Source organism: Fusarium venenatum, assembly GCF_020744135.1.
Source record: "Fusarium venenatum strain MPI-CAGE-CH-0201 chromosome Unknown EDB82scaffold_3, whole genome shotgun sequence".
Classification (NCBI taxonomy): domain Eukaryota; kingdom Fungi; phylum Ascomycota; class Sordariomycetes; order Hypocreales; family Nectriaceae; genus Fusarium; species Fusarium venenatum.
In genome coordinates this window covers 565,235-582,183 of record NW_027072131.1, presented here as the reverse complement: position 1 = coordinate 582,183, position 16,949 = coordinate 565,235, and the positions used below count along the sequence as shown (strand labels likewise).

The window sequence follows — 16,949 nt, the reverse complement described above, 5'->3', positions numbered from 1 at the left end:
GGAGGGATGAGTGATGATGAGATGAGATGATGATGAATATTCGTGTATATAGTATATTTACATTTTCAGTATTATTTTGTGATTATTAAATGTTGTTTTAGGCATTATATCGTGACTCGTAGAGGAAAAGATCGCTCGCTCGTGCTATCGTGAACATCGTCAACCATTGACCATATAACCCGTGCGAAGATTCATCCTCCTCGTTCGCATCCCTTCCATCCGACAAGTGATGATTGCGCCTGTCATGCATCGTAACTCATTCGCATCTTAGAGCCCATAACATATCGTAGTTCATCACCGATAAGTCCTAGGAAGATTCTCTGGCCTCCTAGGGTTGGGAATAGGAATCGCTCTGTAAGTGGGAAACTTTGGTCCCCCAGGAACTTGCTCTCTGTGCGCCGCAGGGGGCGGATACTGCACCGGCGTAGGCCGATTAGTAGGAACAGGCACAGGTCTCGTCCAGTTCTCATGCGGCATCACAACCGACCAGTCATCCTCAGAACCAGAATAACTGCGATAACTCCTCCGTCTTTTGACTTGCTTTCTCGGTCGACGACAGCAACAGCATATCATGACGAAGGAAAGAATAAAAAAGCCAACGACAGCACCAACAATAGCTCCAATTTCAGTGCTGCTTAGACCATCGCCACTGTGCTGCGAGGTGACAGCAACGGGACGGTCCGTGGCTGCAACCGATACCACGCCTAGTGTGACGTGCGTGGTGTAAGTTGTGGAGGGGAGCTCAACTGTCTGAGTTATGACTTGGGCCTCTTGGCGGATGACCATATGGGGAACGACCATTGTGAAACAAAAAGTGAAGATATTCACAGAAAAGTGCAAAAGAAAAGAAAAAAGTTCGGGGGCTGTAAAGCCATATTTACAGAATTTCAAGCCTCCTGTCTCACACAGCAGGCAACCATTCCGCAAGACATAGAGTCTGCTGATGCTGGTGTCTAGCCCTTTGAGATGGGTTATGTGCAGCCCGAACTGGAAATTCCAAGATGCTGTATGAGATTACTAACCAAGTTGGTAAAGAAAAAAGACACTCGATGTAACTGTATCTGTATGCGTTGAATGGTCAGTTGGTACATGTTGACCAATAGTAACAAGATGATTGTTGAAGAGGGGGTGTGGTGATGCAGGCTGAGCCAGGCTGCCAAAGCTAACAAAGATGACTGCGTCGAATTTGCCTTTTTTGCGTTGTTTTTGTCTTTTACTTTTTGACATTATTGCTGTTTGGTGGTTCGCAAATGGTGTTTGTGGGTAGTGTTGTCTGTTGATGACTATATCGGTGACAGGTATTACTACCAAAGTACCGAAGATGATGTAACTTGCAACGAGACAGAGGTACAGGTGGTTTGACTGTTTTATAGAGAAGAGACGAGAACACGGAACCACGCTTACTATACAATACTTCTCACTATGGACTCTCTTGAACTAGGTCGAAAGAGACAGGTAATGCTAGGCTGACTCTAAAGATAAGCGAGACCGATGAATCGTATTTTGTGATAAGCTGGTGTGACAAGATCTCACCCAAAGTCCAAGAACATCTAACGACCTGGGAAATAATCGCCGATTAACTAACTTCCTGGATGACTCTATACTTAGTTGCCCATGGTCCTCTCTAATTGCGTCTCTTGTACTTCTTGGTCAATACGGCAAGAGCCATAACGTAACCTTTAACGTGATGCTCAACCTCAAATTTCTCCTTCACAAACTTGACCTTCCACCCATAATCTATCGTCCTTCGGGACCAGTACTCCTTGCATATCTCGTACCCCTCATATTTACTATCATACCACTCCACGACAACTTTTCGAAGATTAGGCGCACAGGTTTTAGCTTCAGCAAGAAATGCCTTGACCAAAGTTTCAGTATTGCATGGTCCGTTCGGCTTCTGGTAGCCAGGGCCATATTTGCTCCCGTTGTATAGATGGAGCGTTTCGATCGAGGCTGGTAGAACATCACTGAGACGCTCGTTAATCATCTTGGGCTTGTATGAGAAGTCCTCAGTGTTGAGTCCTAGGAGATCATGACAATCAATCTTTAGATGTCTCAGTTTCGTGAACTCGCGGAGTGTACCGATGTATCCCTCGAAACCGCTGTCGAAGTCGCTGCTTACGTAATTGAATGTTGAGACAGCAAGTTCTTCGAGATTACCTCCATACTCTCTAAGAACGTCTCCAAATTCTGCCAGATCAATACCAAAATCGTAAACTGGGTCAGGTGGAACGGGACCGTCTTGATCATCATCATCATCATCGTCGTCGTCGTCGTCGTCGTCGTCGTCTTCACTACTATAACCACTTCTATCCATGCGACCATAATGAAATCTTTCTAAGTCGAGGTCAATGGCATCCTCATATGTAGCCTTTTGAAACATGTCCGCCAAGTCGACGGACAGACTTTTCAGCTTAGGACAGCGTGTCATGATGGCTTTTAGGGTATTAGCGTCTATGATCGTCTCCTTGAGGTCAAGGCATTCCAGGTTGCTCTGGTAAGTCGGCCAGACGAACATTTGCTTCCCACCCATGTACCAGTCAATACCAAAGGTGCGCAATGTCTTGAGATTTGGGTTGAGAAAGATTGGCTTGATCAACCAGGCTGGGAGGAACTCTTGACGTATGTCTTCAGTCCTAAATCGCACTTCTTTCAAGTTGGGAAGGGGGCTGTGGTTCACAGAAATGTTCCTTAAAGCGCCTGTAAGGGCTTGTTGGTTGATATTTTGCTCATCGGGGCTGTTAGAGAATCCTACTTCTTCGTGATAAAGAAGAGAGCGGTCTCCCATCTTGCGCGTTTTCCACCATAGATCCTCGACGTCACCCTCCGAGCCCAGAATTCCGCTCAACATCCAGTGTATACTAGAGTCGAGGTTGGTCATAGTGTAGTCGATAAGCCGGACTTGGGGCGTGTGAAGCAGGAGAAGAGAAGCAGCATTACTAACACAGTTAGTGAGACACCTATTCAGGCGGCTTGCTAGACTCGGTTCTAGCTTCAAGTGACCCAATGCTCTCTCAAAATTGTAGCTTTTGTTTCCGCTCAATCCCAAAAACTTGAGCGCGCGGACGTTTCCTGCGAGAGTGGGATTGTTGTGTAGTATCCTTAGGAGTAAGTCATAGGGACTTGGGCCTGACTCCTGAAGACCGCAGTGGGCTATAATCGAGATGGACCGGTGCAGTGATTGTTGAGCGATACGTCGAAACTGACGGCTCACGAGACAAAGTGCAAACAATTCATCTCGGCCATATTTTGTCCTTTCCCACCTCTCACCAGTCCACTCATCATCATTTTGCCAGCCCTTCCGCTCCATAGGGCACTCGAGATGAGAAAAGATGTAACCCCATATTTCATCTATTATATGCATTGTGATGAAGTAGATTAACTAGAGGTGGAGGTAAAGGAGATGAGAGTAGAGGCCAAGAGGTCAAGAGCAGTGACCTGACAGTTAGAAAGCACAAGCCCCCGCACACCATCTTATTCCGCCTGTTGGTATCTGGTTACCCCTGCAATTACAAAGTAGCCCCGAGTCTAATGAAGAAGGATATTCGTATGCCTTTTAGAAGTTATACTATTTGAAGATGTTCTTAGCATTATATTAAAGACACCGAAGTCATGTGTTACTATTCTTTTTAATAGATTAAATATTATGTAGCCCATAGTTGTATATATAAATCATCAAACGAAGCTTGCTCAATCATCAATACTGACCATCAAAATCATAAAACATTTCAACGTTGTTCTTACAATCACACCTGAAGACCTCCTGAAGGCAATTCTTGAACAGTCGTCGTATGTCCCTCTCAAAATCCACATCCTCGTTCTCTAGTTCGAAACAAAGCATAAAACACCGAACAATGAGTTGCCAGCATTCCTCAAGATAACGATCCAGCTCAGCCTTGTTTTCAGGATGAAGTGGCTTCCCGTCAACAGGTAGACTTCGTGTAGGGATATATTCTGCCCTTGAGAAAATATCGTCGGCTAGCTCTGCTGGTAGGCCCGTTTGATCAATCATCCATCGGACGTGAGGGACGTCGTTTAGATGAGGTTGATAAGAGACTGGTTTCTCAAAGTTGAGAAACTCGTCGTAGGTCATTAGTCCGTATGGGTAGAAGTTCAACTTGTAGGCATAAGGGTTGAGGGGCTCGGAGTCTATGTCCCATTCGGGATTCCTGTCACGCATCCGGGACACATAGGAATCATCTACCTTGAGAGTATGCTTCCACCGAGATATGTCGTATGGCCTTGGCCAGAGCCTGAATTGCTCGTCTTGGATGCCAAATACGTCTCTGTGAGGATATGTCGCGATCTCGCACCCTGTGGATATCGTACAAAGCCGTATGGCCCTCTGGTATGACGCGAGGTTGCGGTAGTCGTCGATAGGTGAACCGTCGTCCGTCTGCCACGTTTCCGGAAAGCAGTAGAGGATGTTGAGATTTAGATACATTATGACAGCATACTTGCATATCATATTCCATCCCAGATCGAAACCCTCACACATGCATGGACCATTTTCCCACCATTTATGCAGATAACACTCATCGGATGAGCAGACTTGTAGTATGGGGTCCATTTCTCCGAGGAGTATCAATGCCTTGACGAATTTCAGATTGTCATACGCCTCGCCGTTTTGCGCATAGAACTGGAAACAATCGTTCGGATAGTAATCTCGTTGGAACGCCGCGAGTTGACGCTCTTTGAGTGGCAGTACGCATTCGCACTTGTCAGAATCATTGACATGCGGGCATAGTAGTCCTTGCTCGAATTTGGCTGATACAGAGCCATCTTTATCTTTGGGATACCAGCGTCGGACTTTTGGTGTGATCTTATCGACCAATTTGTCCGTCAAAATAACTTGATTCTCTGGAGGATTGTCGTACTGCATTCGTATACTTTCGTCTTGTTCTTCACCAGTCATGCTCCTCAAAAAGATGCCAGCGTCGAGAGGGTCGTATTTTTCAGGGTATTTCTCGCGCTCTCGTCGCGCATCCAAAGACGCAGTTTTGAAGAAGGCGTCAAGAAATTTGGATAACTTTTGTGATGTCTCTGGTTCATCTCGTGGATGCAGGTTGAGAGCATCGTGCTGACAGGGGTTGGTAGGCTTCAAGTCAAAGACTGAAGCCAAAGTTTGCCAAGGCAATCTTTCAGCTTGATGGGCCATTTTGTATACGGAATTGTTAACTGTAATGACAACAATTAATGAGGGGATCGTGAAGCATATATAGTCTGTGTTGAGTGACTGCGCCGAGCTGAGTTAACTACGCCGTAGGCGGCTAAATGTGAATAGAGGCACGTAACGTGCCCAACGATACAAGTGAAGGATGCGCTTGCAGGTAAACGACAAAAATACGAGGAGCGAGGTGAGTCACATCAATTAAGACGCCTTTTGATATTATAGGCAGTGAAATGGTTGCGATTATAACCTCGTTTTAATTATCTTAGTGCCTAATTACAGAGTAACAAAGAAAGAAATGGTTAAGAAAAGTTCTAATTAAGAAAGACCAAATAATTAGGTGCATCGTGTCGTGTTTACTGTCCGTCCTTTTTACCCCACCGCTGCCTTACTTCCTTCAAATACACCAACGCTCAACCAAGACTCCTCGAACATCATCCAGTACATTAAAGTCAAGACTATCTTGACGGAATGCGACAATAATCATGTTAAAGTCACGTTCCAGCGCTTCAACAGTCCAGTTCGATTCGGGCAGGCGCTCGATCTGAGGCACAGCCTCCTGCGCCACCAAAGGGTCAGCCCAAGCGACGTCGACCTTGTTTGTCTTCACCAAACTCTTTGCCAACTCAAGACCAGGCGAGTTTGCAAGATGAGACTGTCCACGCTTGAAGCCAATCCCGACAACGAGAACGCGGGGCTTTAATCCAGTCCTGGCACTGTTGCAAAGACGCGAGACAGCACGCTGTGCAATCTCAGCTGGTCGGGCGTGCATCTTTTCAGCAGCAGCCCGTAGGAAGGGGAACTGACTGTTGGATAGAAGATACCATGGGTTGACGGGGATGCAGTGTCCGCCAACTCCCAGACCTGGTGAAAAAGGCAGATAGCCAAAGGGCTTGGTGGAAGCTGCGCGACAGACCTCGTACGGGTCAATGCCATGTGAACCGCAAGCGTCGGCCATCTCGTTGGCATAGGCGATGCAGACCATACGCTGGCAGTTTTCGTACAGCTTCATCATCTCGGCGACTTCTGGCTTCGATACAGGAACGACATTGTCAAAACTCTTAGAGTAAAGGCGAATGATGGCATCCAGTGACCCAGGCACAATGTCGTCAAGCCCAGACACAATTTTGGGGATGGAATGCGCTGGTGGTTCGACCCGACCTGGGTCAACGCGCTCCGGAGACATGCCAGCATAGAAACCGCGTTCTTTGGCCAAGGAACCAAGAAGACCTCGTGTCATTCCCACGGCAACTGAACTCTCAACCACGACGACTGCACCCTGACGTCCATACATCCTGACGACGTTGATGGCACTTTGGAGGAAAGATGAGTCGATGGTTTTGTTCTCAAGAAGAAGAGTTGGCACTGAGATGAGAAAGTGAGTGGCCTCGGCAAGGTCTGAGGCTTTACTTGTGAACCTCGCACGACTGCCGACATGTTGTTTCTGAGTCAAATGAAGTGTCCTGGCTTCTGATACATCATATCCAAGGACATCGTGATTCCTCGAAAAGACATCAACAAGATGTTCGCCGACATAACCAACACCGATGACAGCCACAAGTGGTTCAGCAGTTGTGTCGATACAGTTTGTCACGACGTCTTGGAACACATCTTCAGTCTCAGAGATCTCACTGGGAGGTGTGATGTCGTAGTATTCTCTGCTGGAGAAGTTCCATGACTTTGTGTCTGACTGGTGGCTAACAAAGGGTAGCCCCTGGACGAGGAGACTTTTTGAAAGAACCTGGGTCATGATGGTAACGATCGACAAAGTAGCGAGTGATTGGAGTGGAGTGAAGAGAGGTCCGGAAAAACCATTGGGGCTCAACAGCAGCATATGTATCCATCCGGGCAACTCCAGGCTCGTATCGAGGATATCGATCGACTCGTCCAGACATCATAACACATACAGACACACGGCCGGTTAATCCAGAGCTGTGCCGTCTTCCCTCTCCCCACGCCAGCTCAGTGCCCGTACTGGGAGGCGTCAGGCCTCAACTCGAGGGGACTTTTTTCTCAAGCTACCTCGATACCCCAGGGCGGGAGCTTGGCCCCAACGACTGGAGTACTTGCTGCCCCTGACCAGCTCAATCATACGAAATGCATCCAACCACGCAGGATCTTCACATCACCGCAAACAACATCCCATCTACTGTTGAGAAATCAAAACGAAACCCGAAACTAGTAACCGCCACCTCGCAACTCTGCCTAGAAAAGAAGGAAACCTTGCTCAGAACCATGAAAGCCTCACGAATTCCTTGGTCACTCCCCTGTATGCCATGCAAGGACTCGACTAGGCTAGAAACACTGCATCTCTTTCAGCTAACGTGCCCGAACTGTCATTTCTCTTTTAGCTCAGCCCAGATGTTGCACAGAGTAACGAGGGTTTATCCCAGGTCCAGGTCCAAGGATGATGAATTTGGGTCTTTACATGTAGATGCTGTCCAAAGTAAGGAAGCAAGTTCCCATTCCCGATCGATTAGCGCGTGAGGATTCTTCCAGCCGCGCGGAAGCTCACATAAGAAGCAATGCTAGAATGTCTTGAACTGATACAATTCATTTCAAGACTTTGATCTGAGACTTGCTTGTATCCGATGAGACATAGCTCAAGCTTGCGGGCTGACGAGTATGTCTTTCCGATGCCAAGACAGCCTTGCAGATGTCCATGATTACCAATTTACCCGTAAATTCATTTTTAAATCCGACATAGGTCTATCGGTACATCAGAGAGCCATGGCTTAAACCCCCTGTGATACCGGTCAAGACGGAAGAGCACCCTAGGAGTAGATCTTCGAGGTGCATAAAATGTGGCGCCCAGGGGACATGCTGCAACATCAACCCGACAACGGCAAACGGGAACGCTCATCAAACTTGGCAAGGCTGCCAATTCGTTTTTACAGGGAATGGTGACGCAATACTGCTGTAGTTCAGCTGAAAAAAGCATGTTGGCAGAACACGTCAATCACTCATCTGCCCGAAAGCATTAAGCTCAAGATTTCCCGCAGTGTTCCAAGGAATACTTTTAATTCAATGTCAATTCGAGAAAACTCTTGTTGATTGGACAACTCCAGATAAGCAGCTTACTTTTGACTAGTTGTAAGGTGTGGTACGACGACGCACAAGAAAGAAACAGAAACTGGTCAATCAATACGAGTCTGCCAATACCAGTCGGATAATCGGACTCGAAAGCTTGAGAAAAAAAAGAATGGATAGCTGCATGTGCCTTGCATTAGTGTTTTCCCAGGAATCATATTGTTTCTCAGTCACTCTTTCGACTTGAAGCTTTTTGCCGGTTGATGAAAAGGTCCGAGTGTGATAAGTGACAGTCTTATCAGTCATGGTGACGAATTTATTGGAAGTATACTGCAATATTGTCTGCACATTGGAAGTATTCTCCACCGTCGTATATGCCCAACGCATGGTCTACTCCAAAGAAAACAATAAATCAGAGACAGGCCTCACCTGATGATGGCTGGCGGCTGATTGTCAATGTTGCTTCGACGTGGATCTTTACAGTCTGTCTATGGTGGGCATGGTCTGGGATGGAGGTCCAGGATATCGGGCTAGTACATCCAACACAACCTGGCTGGTTGTAGCCTTCTCGTGTTCAATCTATGCAAAGACTTTTGGCGTTCGATACGTCTGATAGTTTGAAATTAGTTATTGTTTAGCTGAAGGAAGCTGCAGTCATGCACGGCCGGCCTGTCTAAGTCAAACCCATGTAGATAAAACTCTGTCTCCGCTCAACGGGCTTCACTACAATTAAACTCTGGCCGCTCACATCTCCCTTCCGTGCTTTACAATCATTTTTGTATCATTCATTTTGCACCCCGTCCTTTTGTTCTCGATTACTGCATTTCACAATGAAGAACAGCTGTTCCATCACCCTTGCCTCCCTGCTGTTGCATGCAGGGGCTGCTCTCGCAGGACCTGTTCTTGCAGTCGACGACATTCTCTCGCCGCGGCATTCGAGGCTGAGAAAGCGTGCTGAGTGTGGTCCTGGGATTGGCTCGTGCAATGCTGGATCCTGTTGTTCGGAGAGTGGCTTCTGCGGAACGACGGGTGACTTTTGTGGTGGCTCGGCTTGCCAGCTCGAATACAGTGATTCTTGTGATACTTTGTAAGTCTTTTGCCTCAATATTGAAATCGGCAATGGGGAATTGCAAAGTCCGAGCTCTGCAGAGCATGAAAGGCTGACATTGAACCAGTTTCGGACCGAGTGGAAGCAGCACGGAGAGCATTTCTCGACCCAAGATTGGCAGTGTTCCCTATGGTATGTATTGAATGCCTGATTGCATCATAGTGATGCTTACGGAATCTCTGTAGGAAGCATCATCAAGACCTGCACTACCCCTGGTGTGGTTGCTCTTACTTTTGATGATGGTCCGCTCACCTACACTAATGACATTTTGGACCTCCTTGACTCGAAAGATGTCAAGGCCACGTTTTTTGTTGCTGGTAACAACAGGGCTAAGGGCCACATGGACGACTCTTCTAACCCATGGCCAGCTGTGATGAGGCGCATGCACTCTGCAGGCCATCACATTGCCAGCCACACCTGGACCCATCGAAACCTCAACACGGTCAACAGCACCATCCGAACTTCTGAGATGATCTACAATGAAATGTCTTTTCGCAACTTGTTTGGCTGGATCCCGACTTACATGCGTGCCCCGTACCTCGAGTGCAACGCTGGATCGGGTTGCCTAGCTGAGATGTCCAGACTCGGATACCATGTCGTGGACCAAAACGTTGACACAAAGGACTACGAGAATGACAGTCCTCAGCTGATCCAGAACTCCAAGAACAGGTACTCTGCGGGCATCTCTACCAACTCTGCCAGCAACCAGTACATTGTTCTAGCTCATGATGTTCACGACCAGACCGTGCACAACTTGACTTCGTACATGATTGATACAGCCCGCAGCCGTGGATACAGACTTGTCACTGTTGGAGAATGTCTTGGTGACCCTCGGTCGAATTGGTACCGAACAGCCTCGCGAGACCAAGATGTCACCAGCACTTCGACTGCGGCTGCTACACAGACTGTACCACCCACTACAGTAACCTCAACCACCAAGGCTACGGCCACAGGTGGGCTTGTCATTTCGCCCAACCAGCGATGCGGTGGTGACACTGGCTACACTTGCCAGGGGTCTGCATTTGGCAGCTGCTGTTCATTCTATGGTTATTGGTAAGCTTGTTTTCTTTTCTTTTTGCCTCCCCGGGTACAGGATCATCCTTGTTAACGTTATTCTTAGCGGTTCGAGTGCGAGCTACTGCGGAACAGGCTGCGACGCCGACTTTGGAACGTGTACGCCTCCTTCAGGTGGTGGCATCCACGACACTACAAACGGCGTCTGCGGCTCCGAAGTCAATGCGTCGTGCAGAAACTATGGATCCAAGACGTGCTGCTCTCAGTACGGATACTGGTAAGTACCTCCTATCGTAAGATGGATGAGTCTCACTAACAATCACCACAGCGGTAATAGCGCGACTCACTGTGGATCTGGATGTCAGAGTGGCTTTGGTACGTGCACTTGAAGACGAACAATCTACCCGTCAATAGTGTGATATCTCGGGGGATCCATCCCGGTGTGACTAGGATGGGAGAGGCTTGCGGAGGTTTGGGTAATACGACGGAAACGCTACTAGTATTTACTTTCTTATCCTTGTTTGAAAGGATTAATGTGTCACTTTGTGGGCGCGTATTATAGGATGAGACGTTTGATTGCTTTAAAAGTTAATATATATTGTGTCTGATTTAACCGGGAATATCTGTTTGATCTCAACTCGACTAATCTCGATTGATCAACATGACTTTAAATTTTAGTTTGCATTTGCTTTCTCAACAAATTGTCGATCGGCATTCATGATCTGATGTCTTCAACTCAAAACATACGTGGCACGGCCGCAAGAAAAGCGTGGATATACATAAATGTGACTCGAAAGTTCCTGAAGCTAGACTTGATCAGTGACTTGCACTGAGAGAAAAGAAAGAGAAGGAGAGAAGAAAAAGTCGTATTAACACGTCATGATGAGATACATCGTAACTATTGTTTCACTTCCCTGCAATGCATCGCCCAAAAATATCATCGTCCAACCAACCACTGTACAGTCCGGTGCAGTGGGGGTAGCTTTACAGGTTCACAGATGAAAAGAAAAGACCTGCGGGCTGGTATTTACGGCGACGGCTACGACCCGAAGGGTTACACGGCTTATCGGGACGAAATAAAATAAGCAAATATTCGGCACACACGAGGCAACTAAGAGACAGGGGCAAGGATAGACCAACAGGGGTAAGATCAGGTACAGGGAGAGACTAGTCTAGGCAAATCGGGTAGCGTAGATCATGGTGCAGAACTAAGAGGCAGGACAAAAAGTGTGGCTTGTATATTTACGTGTTTGAGTTTTTTTTTAAATTGCCGTATAATGTCATTGATGGTGGGCTACTGCAGGTCCAGGGTATGACCAGACGAGGTGAGGCGACATTGACCAGGGGAATAAGAATGATAGGCTCATTGGGGGTGATGTTGAGGGTAGGTTATTTTTGGAGTGTCATTAAGCTGTTGTGAATGCAACTCTGAGGGTTACAACCCATACTTGGAAACATGTTATAGTTCAAGACTTTGATGTTTTATGTCCAACTTACACTTACAAGCCAACGTAGACTTGAACAATGGTATTGTTCTATACAATAGCATATCTTCACTACCGACTTTTCATCTTATCTCAATGACCAGTCACTCTAATCCTTGATCGAGATCAACTGAATAAATTCCTATTCAAGAGTCGAGGCCTTACCAGACCGTATTTCACAGTTGTCAATACATACATTCAATAGTCTGTTATAAACTATGGTATAAGCCGTGCTGATTATTGCATCTTTCGAGTAAAGATCGCGATCATCGACAAGCTTTATCCCAGCAACACGGAGCCAGCGCATACCCCATGAATATGTACGGCAATTTACCCGTGATATACAGCCGCCAAACAGTAAAACAGTGAGTTGAGTTTCGGGAGGAAGAAAAAAGAAGGATCCGCAGTGACACCAACCAGGGGTTATCAGATGCCAGCATCCTTGACTGCATTTTCTCCCAGCCAAGCAAAATTACAGCATCCCTGGCACGAATCATCTCTTCCTTGCAAAAATAGAACTTCTGGAGTAAGCTGAAGCTTTGTATATGCAGAGCTGAAGGCAAGGAATCGTCGTCGATCTCTCAATACTTCCATGTTCCTTGCTATCCTATCCTATCATGAACAGCACGTTTGTCTTTTTTCCACGGAAAAGAAAAAAAAACGCCTCCTCTCAGCTAGTTCAGTAAAAGAAAGTAAGAGGCGTCGTTGCATATCCCGCTTTTGGACCAGCAAAACGGTCTGTTGTTGTCCTTGCTTGCTTCTCTCTTCATCGTGGCGTTGGAGAAAGCAAGTTTAGGACTGAGATTGAGATGCATAGGCGGGGATACCGTCCGTACCGGCCACCCTCGTATCATTTAGAGCTGTGCTGTCGTGCTATGCGGAGTCCCTAAGCAGACTATGTGAAAAGAATTGGGAAACAGACGGTTAGTTTGGTGAGGCGCATCCTGTATCCGTGAGCAAGGTACATACATACACTCAACAACTAGCTAGTGTGATGAGGCCTGATTATTGCGCTTTGTTGTTTGTACAGGGGTTTGGTTTTGGAGGCGAACTTTTTTCTTTTACTCTGGTAGACAGAGAATCTTGCTATAGCTTCATTACCCCCCGGTTTTATCTGCTGTCTTTCCCTAGATCTCTGGTAGCTCATCACTCACTTGTCTCTCTTGGATATCAGTGTTGAGGGGAATCTTCCTTCGCTTGGTCCTTGGCCTTGTCACTCGCTATTGTCTCTCGTTATTATCGTTGACTTTACTTGGAAAGTTTTGATATTGTTTTCATTGCTACCGTGAGTATACTTACATGGAGTTATATAATGTTCATGCACTAATGGTTTCAGATTCGATCCTTTTGTCAACCATCAGCATTCAAAATGGCCAGTCGAATGCCTACCAGTGGACACAGGGCGTCGTCTTCCTCTTCGGAGAGAGGAAACATGTCTGTCCAGCAAGGAAAGAAGCCTGTTGTCCCAGGCATGTCAACCGATGACTCCAGGCCATCCACTTCTCATCCTCAAGTACCCCCGAACCCTCTTCGACCTGGATGGACCTTGTCTAGAGACTCTGTAAGTTAAATCAGCTACACCCATAATGCATCCAAATCTAACAGAATGTAGTCTGTTGTTCGAGGCATCAATGGCGACTTCCATCCTGGTGCCCAAACCCCCATGTCGGGCATGACCCATGCATCATGGCTCACAAACAACGGCAACGAATCGAACCTCTCCTTCACTTCGTCCATCATGCAAGAAGAAGCCAAGCTACGCTGGGATTCAGATGAGGAACTCAAGAAGATGTCCAAGAGCATGCTCCGTCTTCAGAAATGGAGTCTCATCATCGGTCTTGCTGGCATCAACGGTGCTCTCATCTACATCGGTTGGAAGTATTACCAGGTGTACTACTTCTTCCTCGTCCTTCTCAGCTCCAACACCGTCTTGCAGTCCTTCATGTGCATCTGTATCATTCTACACTGGTTCTGTACGCGCGTGTTGTGTTTTTGGTGGCGACCCAAGGAGAATATCCCTGCTGAGCCGGAAAAGATGGTTATGCTTTTGCCTTGCTACAACGAGACATATCAGGAGTTGACACGCTCGCTCGATTCTCTGATTACGCAGAAGCATATTGATAATCACCCTCGTGTCATCTTTATCGTTGTTGATGGCAATGTTCGTGGTCCAGGCATGGAAAAGACTACACAGGAGTATCTCCTCCAAGATATCCTCGAACCAGGTCCATCACGAACCTTTGAGAACGGCTACCGTGCTCGAGACGGCCTCTTCATGCCTGTAAAGACTCAGACTGGTTTCTACAAGGGTATTCCCTACGTATTTGTCGGCAAACGCTACAACCAGGGCAAGCGAGACAGTCTCTGCTTTGCGCGATCTCTTCTGTACCACTTCAAGCAACGCTCAGAGAACGTGGTCACCATGTTTAACAATGAGTTGTTCGAGTACATCGGCAATAACTTCATTAACGCTGGTCTCGATGATGTCACTTATCTTTGTGGTATGGACGCCGACACTGTGTTTGACGAGGACTGCGTCTACGAGATGATCAAGGAGATTCGCAAGAACCCCAAGCTTGTTGGTGTTTGCGGTCATGTCTGTGTTGACTTTGACGGTAGTAACTGGGGTTACTGGTCTCTGTACCAATCCGTCGAGTATTCGCAAACCCAGGGTCTTCGTCGTATGTTTCAGTCGCGCATCACTGGAAAGGTCAACTGTCTTCCTGGATGTTGTCAGCTCATCCGTGTTGATGAAGCTACGTTTGGTGATGCTGTTCTTCGCGAGAGATTTGGTTACTGTCCCAAGCCCAACGATATCATGACACAACATATCATGGGTAACTACTCTGAGGATAGTATTCATGCGTCGATCATCTTTAGTCTTTTCCCTGGCAAGCAGACTGCTCAGGCTCTTCGCGCCAAGGCTATGACTATTGTTCCTCAGGACTGGAAAGTCTTTCTGTCTCAGCGCAAGCGTTGGGCTTTGGGCAGTATCTCCAACGAATTCGTCATGATCTTCCGCCCTGGTATCATCCTCATTGAGCGTCTTCAGAGTCTCATCGCTGTTATCACCTGGGCCATCACACCTTTCATCATCGCTGCCTTTGTCGAGCTTCTCATGGTGTTTGCCAAGCGTGGCAAGGAAGTCATGTCAGACCCCGTCTTTCTCGGTCTCATCTGTGTTTTGTTCTTCCGTTATGTAAGTTCCGTCCGTCTGTATATTATCTGCAACAAAAGACTAACGTTTGCTTTTCCAGCTGTACTCTTTCTGTATCGGCTTCTGGTTACCGCGCAACAATCTCGAGCGAGCGCAGTACTTTGTAGGCTACGTTATGCACTTGTTCACATCGCCATTCATGAATATCATCATCCTGGTTTACTCTCTTTTCCACTCCGATGACTTCAAATGGGGCAAGACTCGTGAAGTTATTCGTGGCGATAACGAAAAGGATACTGATGATGCTGGTGGTCGAGGAACACACTAAACAACAATGCAATTGAGTTGCAAGTCTTTCACTTCTTGGTTTCAATATTGAATTTGGATATAAAGATTAGGGGGCGAGGGAAAAGTAAATGGGGGCTTGAACATACGATCTCGCCGGTCACATATTAATGTATATTTCTACACTTTATGATAGAAGGACCTAACTCTTGGGTTTTATGAGAGAATATGAGCACTACTATTACCTCTGAGCACGCATGAATTTATTCTTGATGGATTGGAGATGTAGACTCTTGGAGCATTTATGATTGGCGTTCGGACAAGAGAGTTGCCATGAGATACTCAATACGTTGTGACTCTGGTAGCTGTAAATGATCAATACCATTTCGATTTATGATGGAGTATTCAATCTAGATGGGACTACCGTGATATGCGTTATAACTTCCTACTGTTACAATAGAATTGGCTTCAACTCGGCTTAGACATGCAAGTCGGAGCTCCTCCCGAACCAACTCCGAACCCCCGCAATAGCTTCTCCCATTCTCACAAACCCCAAACAAACACTCCATCATCAAACAAACTCTTTATCATCAAAAATGTCGCTTCCAATTCTAGATCACTTCGCAATTCTGGTCTCATACCAAACCCTCCAAACCGTCACAGAAAACCTCAAAGACTCTCTCCTCGTCATTGACGGCGGCGCCCACGCAGATGGTCTCACAGTAAACAAACTCATCCATCTCGCCGACGGTACTTATCTCGAATTCATCGCTTTCGTAGAGGGCGTCGACCCTGAAAAGCGCCGTGCTCATCGTTGGGGAAATCTCCAAGAGGGCAAGATTGCTGATTGGGCTCATACTCTCAACAGCGAAGCCGACTATGCTGCTCTTCGAAAGAGAGTCGCTGATGCTGGGAATGGGGTTACGTACGGTGATCTCACTTCTCTTCAGAGACACAGACCTGATGGTGTCTTGATGAAATGTCTTGTTTCGGTGGCTCTTAATTCAGAGGGTAGTCGAATCTTTCCGGGGACGATTCCTTTTTGGTGCGTTGATGAGACGGAGAGACATCTGCGGTCACCATTCAAGGCCGATGGTGGTCATGGGTTACATGAATATACAAAGCATCCTTCTCATGCACAGAGTGTATCAAAAGTTACTGTTCTACTGCCAGAGAAGGACATCGCGACGTACAAACCGATTTACGACGCTATTCACGATCAAAAGGTTGCTGAAGGAAATGAGTACTCATGGCCATATGATCTCCCTGCTGGGCCCAACGTGGGAAGCAACAAGGTTGTTTTATCGAAGCTCGAGGGTGGAAACGGCAAGGCGGAGATCAAGTTGACACTTTTGGGAACAAAGGATAGTCCCAAGTCTATTGAGCTTCTTCCTGGACTGACGGTCGACTTTGAGCAAGTGGCATAGACGTATAGAGTGGACATATGCAGCATCCTGTCGATAAATATGTCTAATTAGAAATCACAATTCCAACACTTTCACTGTGAACTCTTTATTTTTGACAAGGGTGATAGCATCTAGAATAATACGTGAATAACATCAGCTTACACCTCTTCATGGACTGATCCTTCGAGACCCCAACTCTCCCAACATGACCAATTACCAATTATGTATACAGACTGTTGGGGGAGGTTAAAATTGCAGTGAAGCTTGCACCTTCAAAATCTATGAAAAGGATTGG

General features: G+C 46.8%; 7 protein-coding genes across 7 annotated transcripts; 3 read left to right on the top strand and 4 right to left on the bottom strand.

Moving 5' to 3' along the window:
* Positions 1-12: 12 nt before the first annotated feature.
* Positions 13-909, bottom strand: EDB82DRAFT_204736 (uncharacterized protein). The gene has a single exon (XM_025726362.2). It carries the CDS (start codon positions 799-801, stop codon positions 295-297), a length of 507 nt encoding a protein of 168 aa, XP_025580936.1. The 5' UTR covers positions 802-909; the 3' UTR covers positions 13-294.
* A 596-nt stretch (positions 910-1,505) lies between these two features.
* Positions 1,506-3,423, bottom strand: EDB82DRAFT_576330 (uncharacterized protein). The gene has a single exon (XM_025726361.2). The coding sequence runs from the start codon at positions 3,362-3,364 to the stop codon at positions 1,625-1,627; it is 1,740 nt and encodes a 579-aa protein (XP_025580935.1). The 5' UTR covers positions 3,365-3,423; the 3' UTR covers positions 1,506-1,624.
* A 186-nt stretch (positions 3,424-3,609) lies between these two features.
* Positions 3,610-5,242, bottom strand: EDB82DRAFT_502970 (uncharacterized protein). The gene has a single exon (XM_025726360.2). It carries the CDS (start codon positions 5,156-5,158, stop codon positions 3,698-3,700), a length of 1,461 nt encoding a protein of 486 aa, XP_025580934.1. The 5' UTR covers positions 5,159-5,242; the 3' UTR covers positions 3,610-3,697.
* A 325-nt stretch (positions 5,243-5,567) lies between these two features.
* On the bottom strand, positions 5,568-6,920 carry EDB82DRAFT_433128 (uncharacterized protein; the record flags this gene model as incomplete). Its single annotated transcript, XM_025726359.1, has 1 exon — positions 5,568-6,920. One exon carries the CDS (start codon positions 6,918-6,920, stop codon positions 5,568-5,570), a length of 1,353 nt encoding a protein of 450 aa, XP_025580933.1.
* A 2,110-nt stretch (positions 6,921-9,030) lies between these two features.
* Positions 9,031-10,711, top strand: EDB82DRAFT_546352 (uncharacterized protein; the record flags this gene model as incomplete). The annotated part of the gene is made up of 5 exons (XM_025726358.1): positions 9,031-9,287; positions 9,376-9,440; positions 9,494-10,361; positions 10,429-10,599; positions 10,651-10,711. 5 exons carry the CDS (start codon positions 9,031-9,033, stop codon positions 10,709-10,711), a joined length of 1,422 nt encoding a protein of 473 aa, XP_025580932.1.
* Positions 10,712-12,714: 2,003 nt separating this feature from the next.
* On the top strand, positions 12,715-15,531 carry EDB82DRAFT_204618 (chitin synthase-domain-containing protein). Its single transcript, XM_025726357.2, has 4 exons — positions 12,715-13,091; positions 13,143-13,367; positions 13,419-15,005; positions 15,064-15,531. Exons 2-4 carry the CDS (start codon positions 13,176-13,178, stop codon positions 15,289-15,291), a joined length of 2,007 nt encoding a protein of 668 aa, XP_025580931.1. The 5' UTR covers positions 12,715-13,091; positions 13,143-13,175; the 3' UTR covers positions 15,292-15,531.
* A 274-nt stretch (positions 15,532-15,805) lies between these two features.
* Positions 15,806-16,779, top strand: EDB82DRAFT_502962 (uncharacterized protein). The gene has a single exon (XM_025726355.2). The coding sequence runs from the start codon at positions 15,845-15,847 to the stop codon at positions 16,673-16,675; it is 831 nt and encodes a 276-aa protein (XP_025580930.1). The 5' UTR covers positions 15,806-15,844; the 3' UTR covers positions 16,676-16,779.
* Positions 16,780-16,949: the final 170 nt, after the last annotated feature.

What these genes read in the sequence shown, in the direction of transcription:
- EDB82DRAFT_204736 (XM_025726362.2), bottom strand. Translation starts at nt 801, where the DNA reads ATGGTCGTTCCCCATATGGTCATCCGCCAAGAGGCCCAAGTCATAACT.
- EDB82DRAFT_576330 (XM_025726361.2), bottom strand. Translation starts at nt 3,364, where the DNA reads ATGCATATAATAGATGAAATATGGGGTTACATCTTTTCTCATCTCGAG.
- EDB82DRAFT_502970 (XM_025726360.2), bottom strand. Translation starts at nt 5,158, where the DNA reads ATGGCCCATCAAGCTGAAAGATTGCCTTGGCAAACTTTGGCTTCAGTC.
- EDB82DRAFT_204618 (XM_025726357.2), top strand. Translation starts at nt 13,176, where the DNA reads ATGGCCAGTCGAATGCCTACCAGTGGACACAGGGCGTCGTCTTCCTCT. An exon ending in GGACCTTGTCTAGAGACTCT is followed by an intron (nt 13,368 to 13,418) that starts GTAAGTTAAATC and finishes AACAGAATGTAG; the next exon opens with TCTGTTGTTCGAGGCATCAA. An exon ending in GTGTTTTGTTCTTCCGTTAT is followed by an intron (nt 15,006 to 15,063) that starts GTAAGTTCCGTC and finishes TTGCTTTTCCAG; the next exon opens with CTGTACTCTTTCTGTATCGG.
- EDB82DRAFT_502962 (XM_025726355.2), top strand. Translation starts at nt 15,845, where the DNA reads ATGTCGCTTCCAATTCTAGATCACTTCGCAATTCTGGTCTCATACCAA.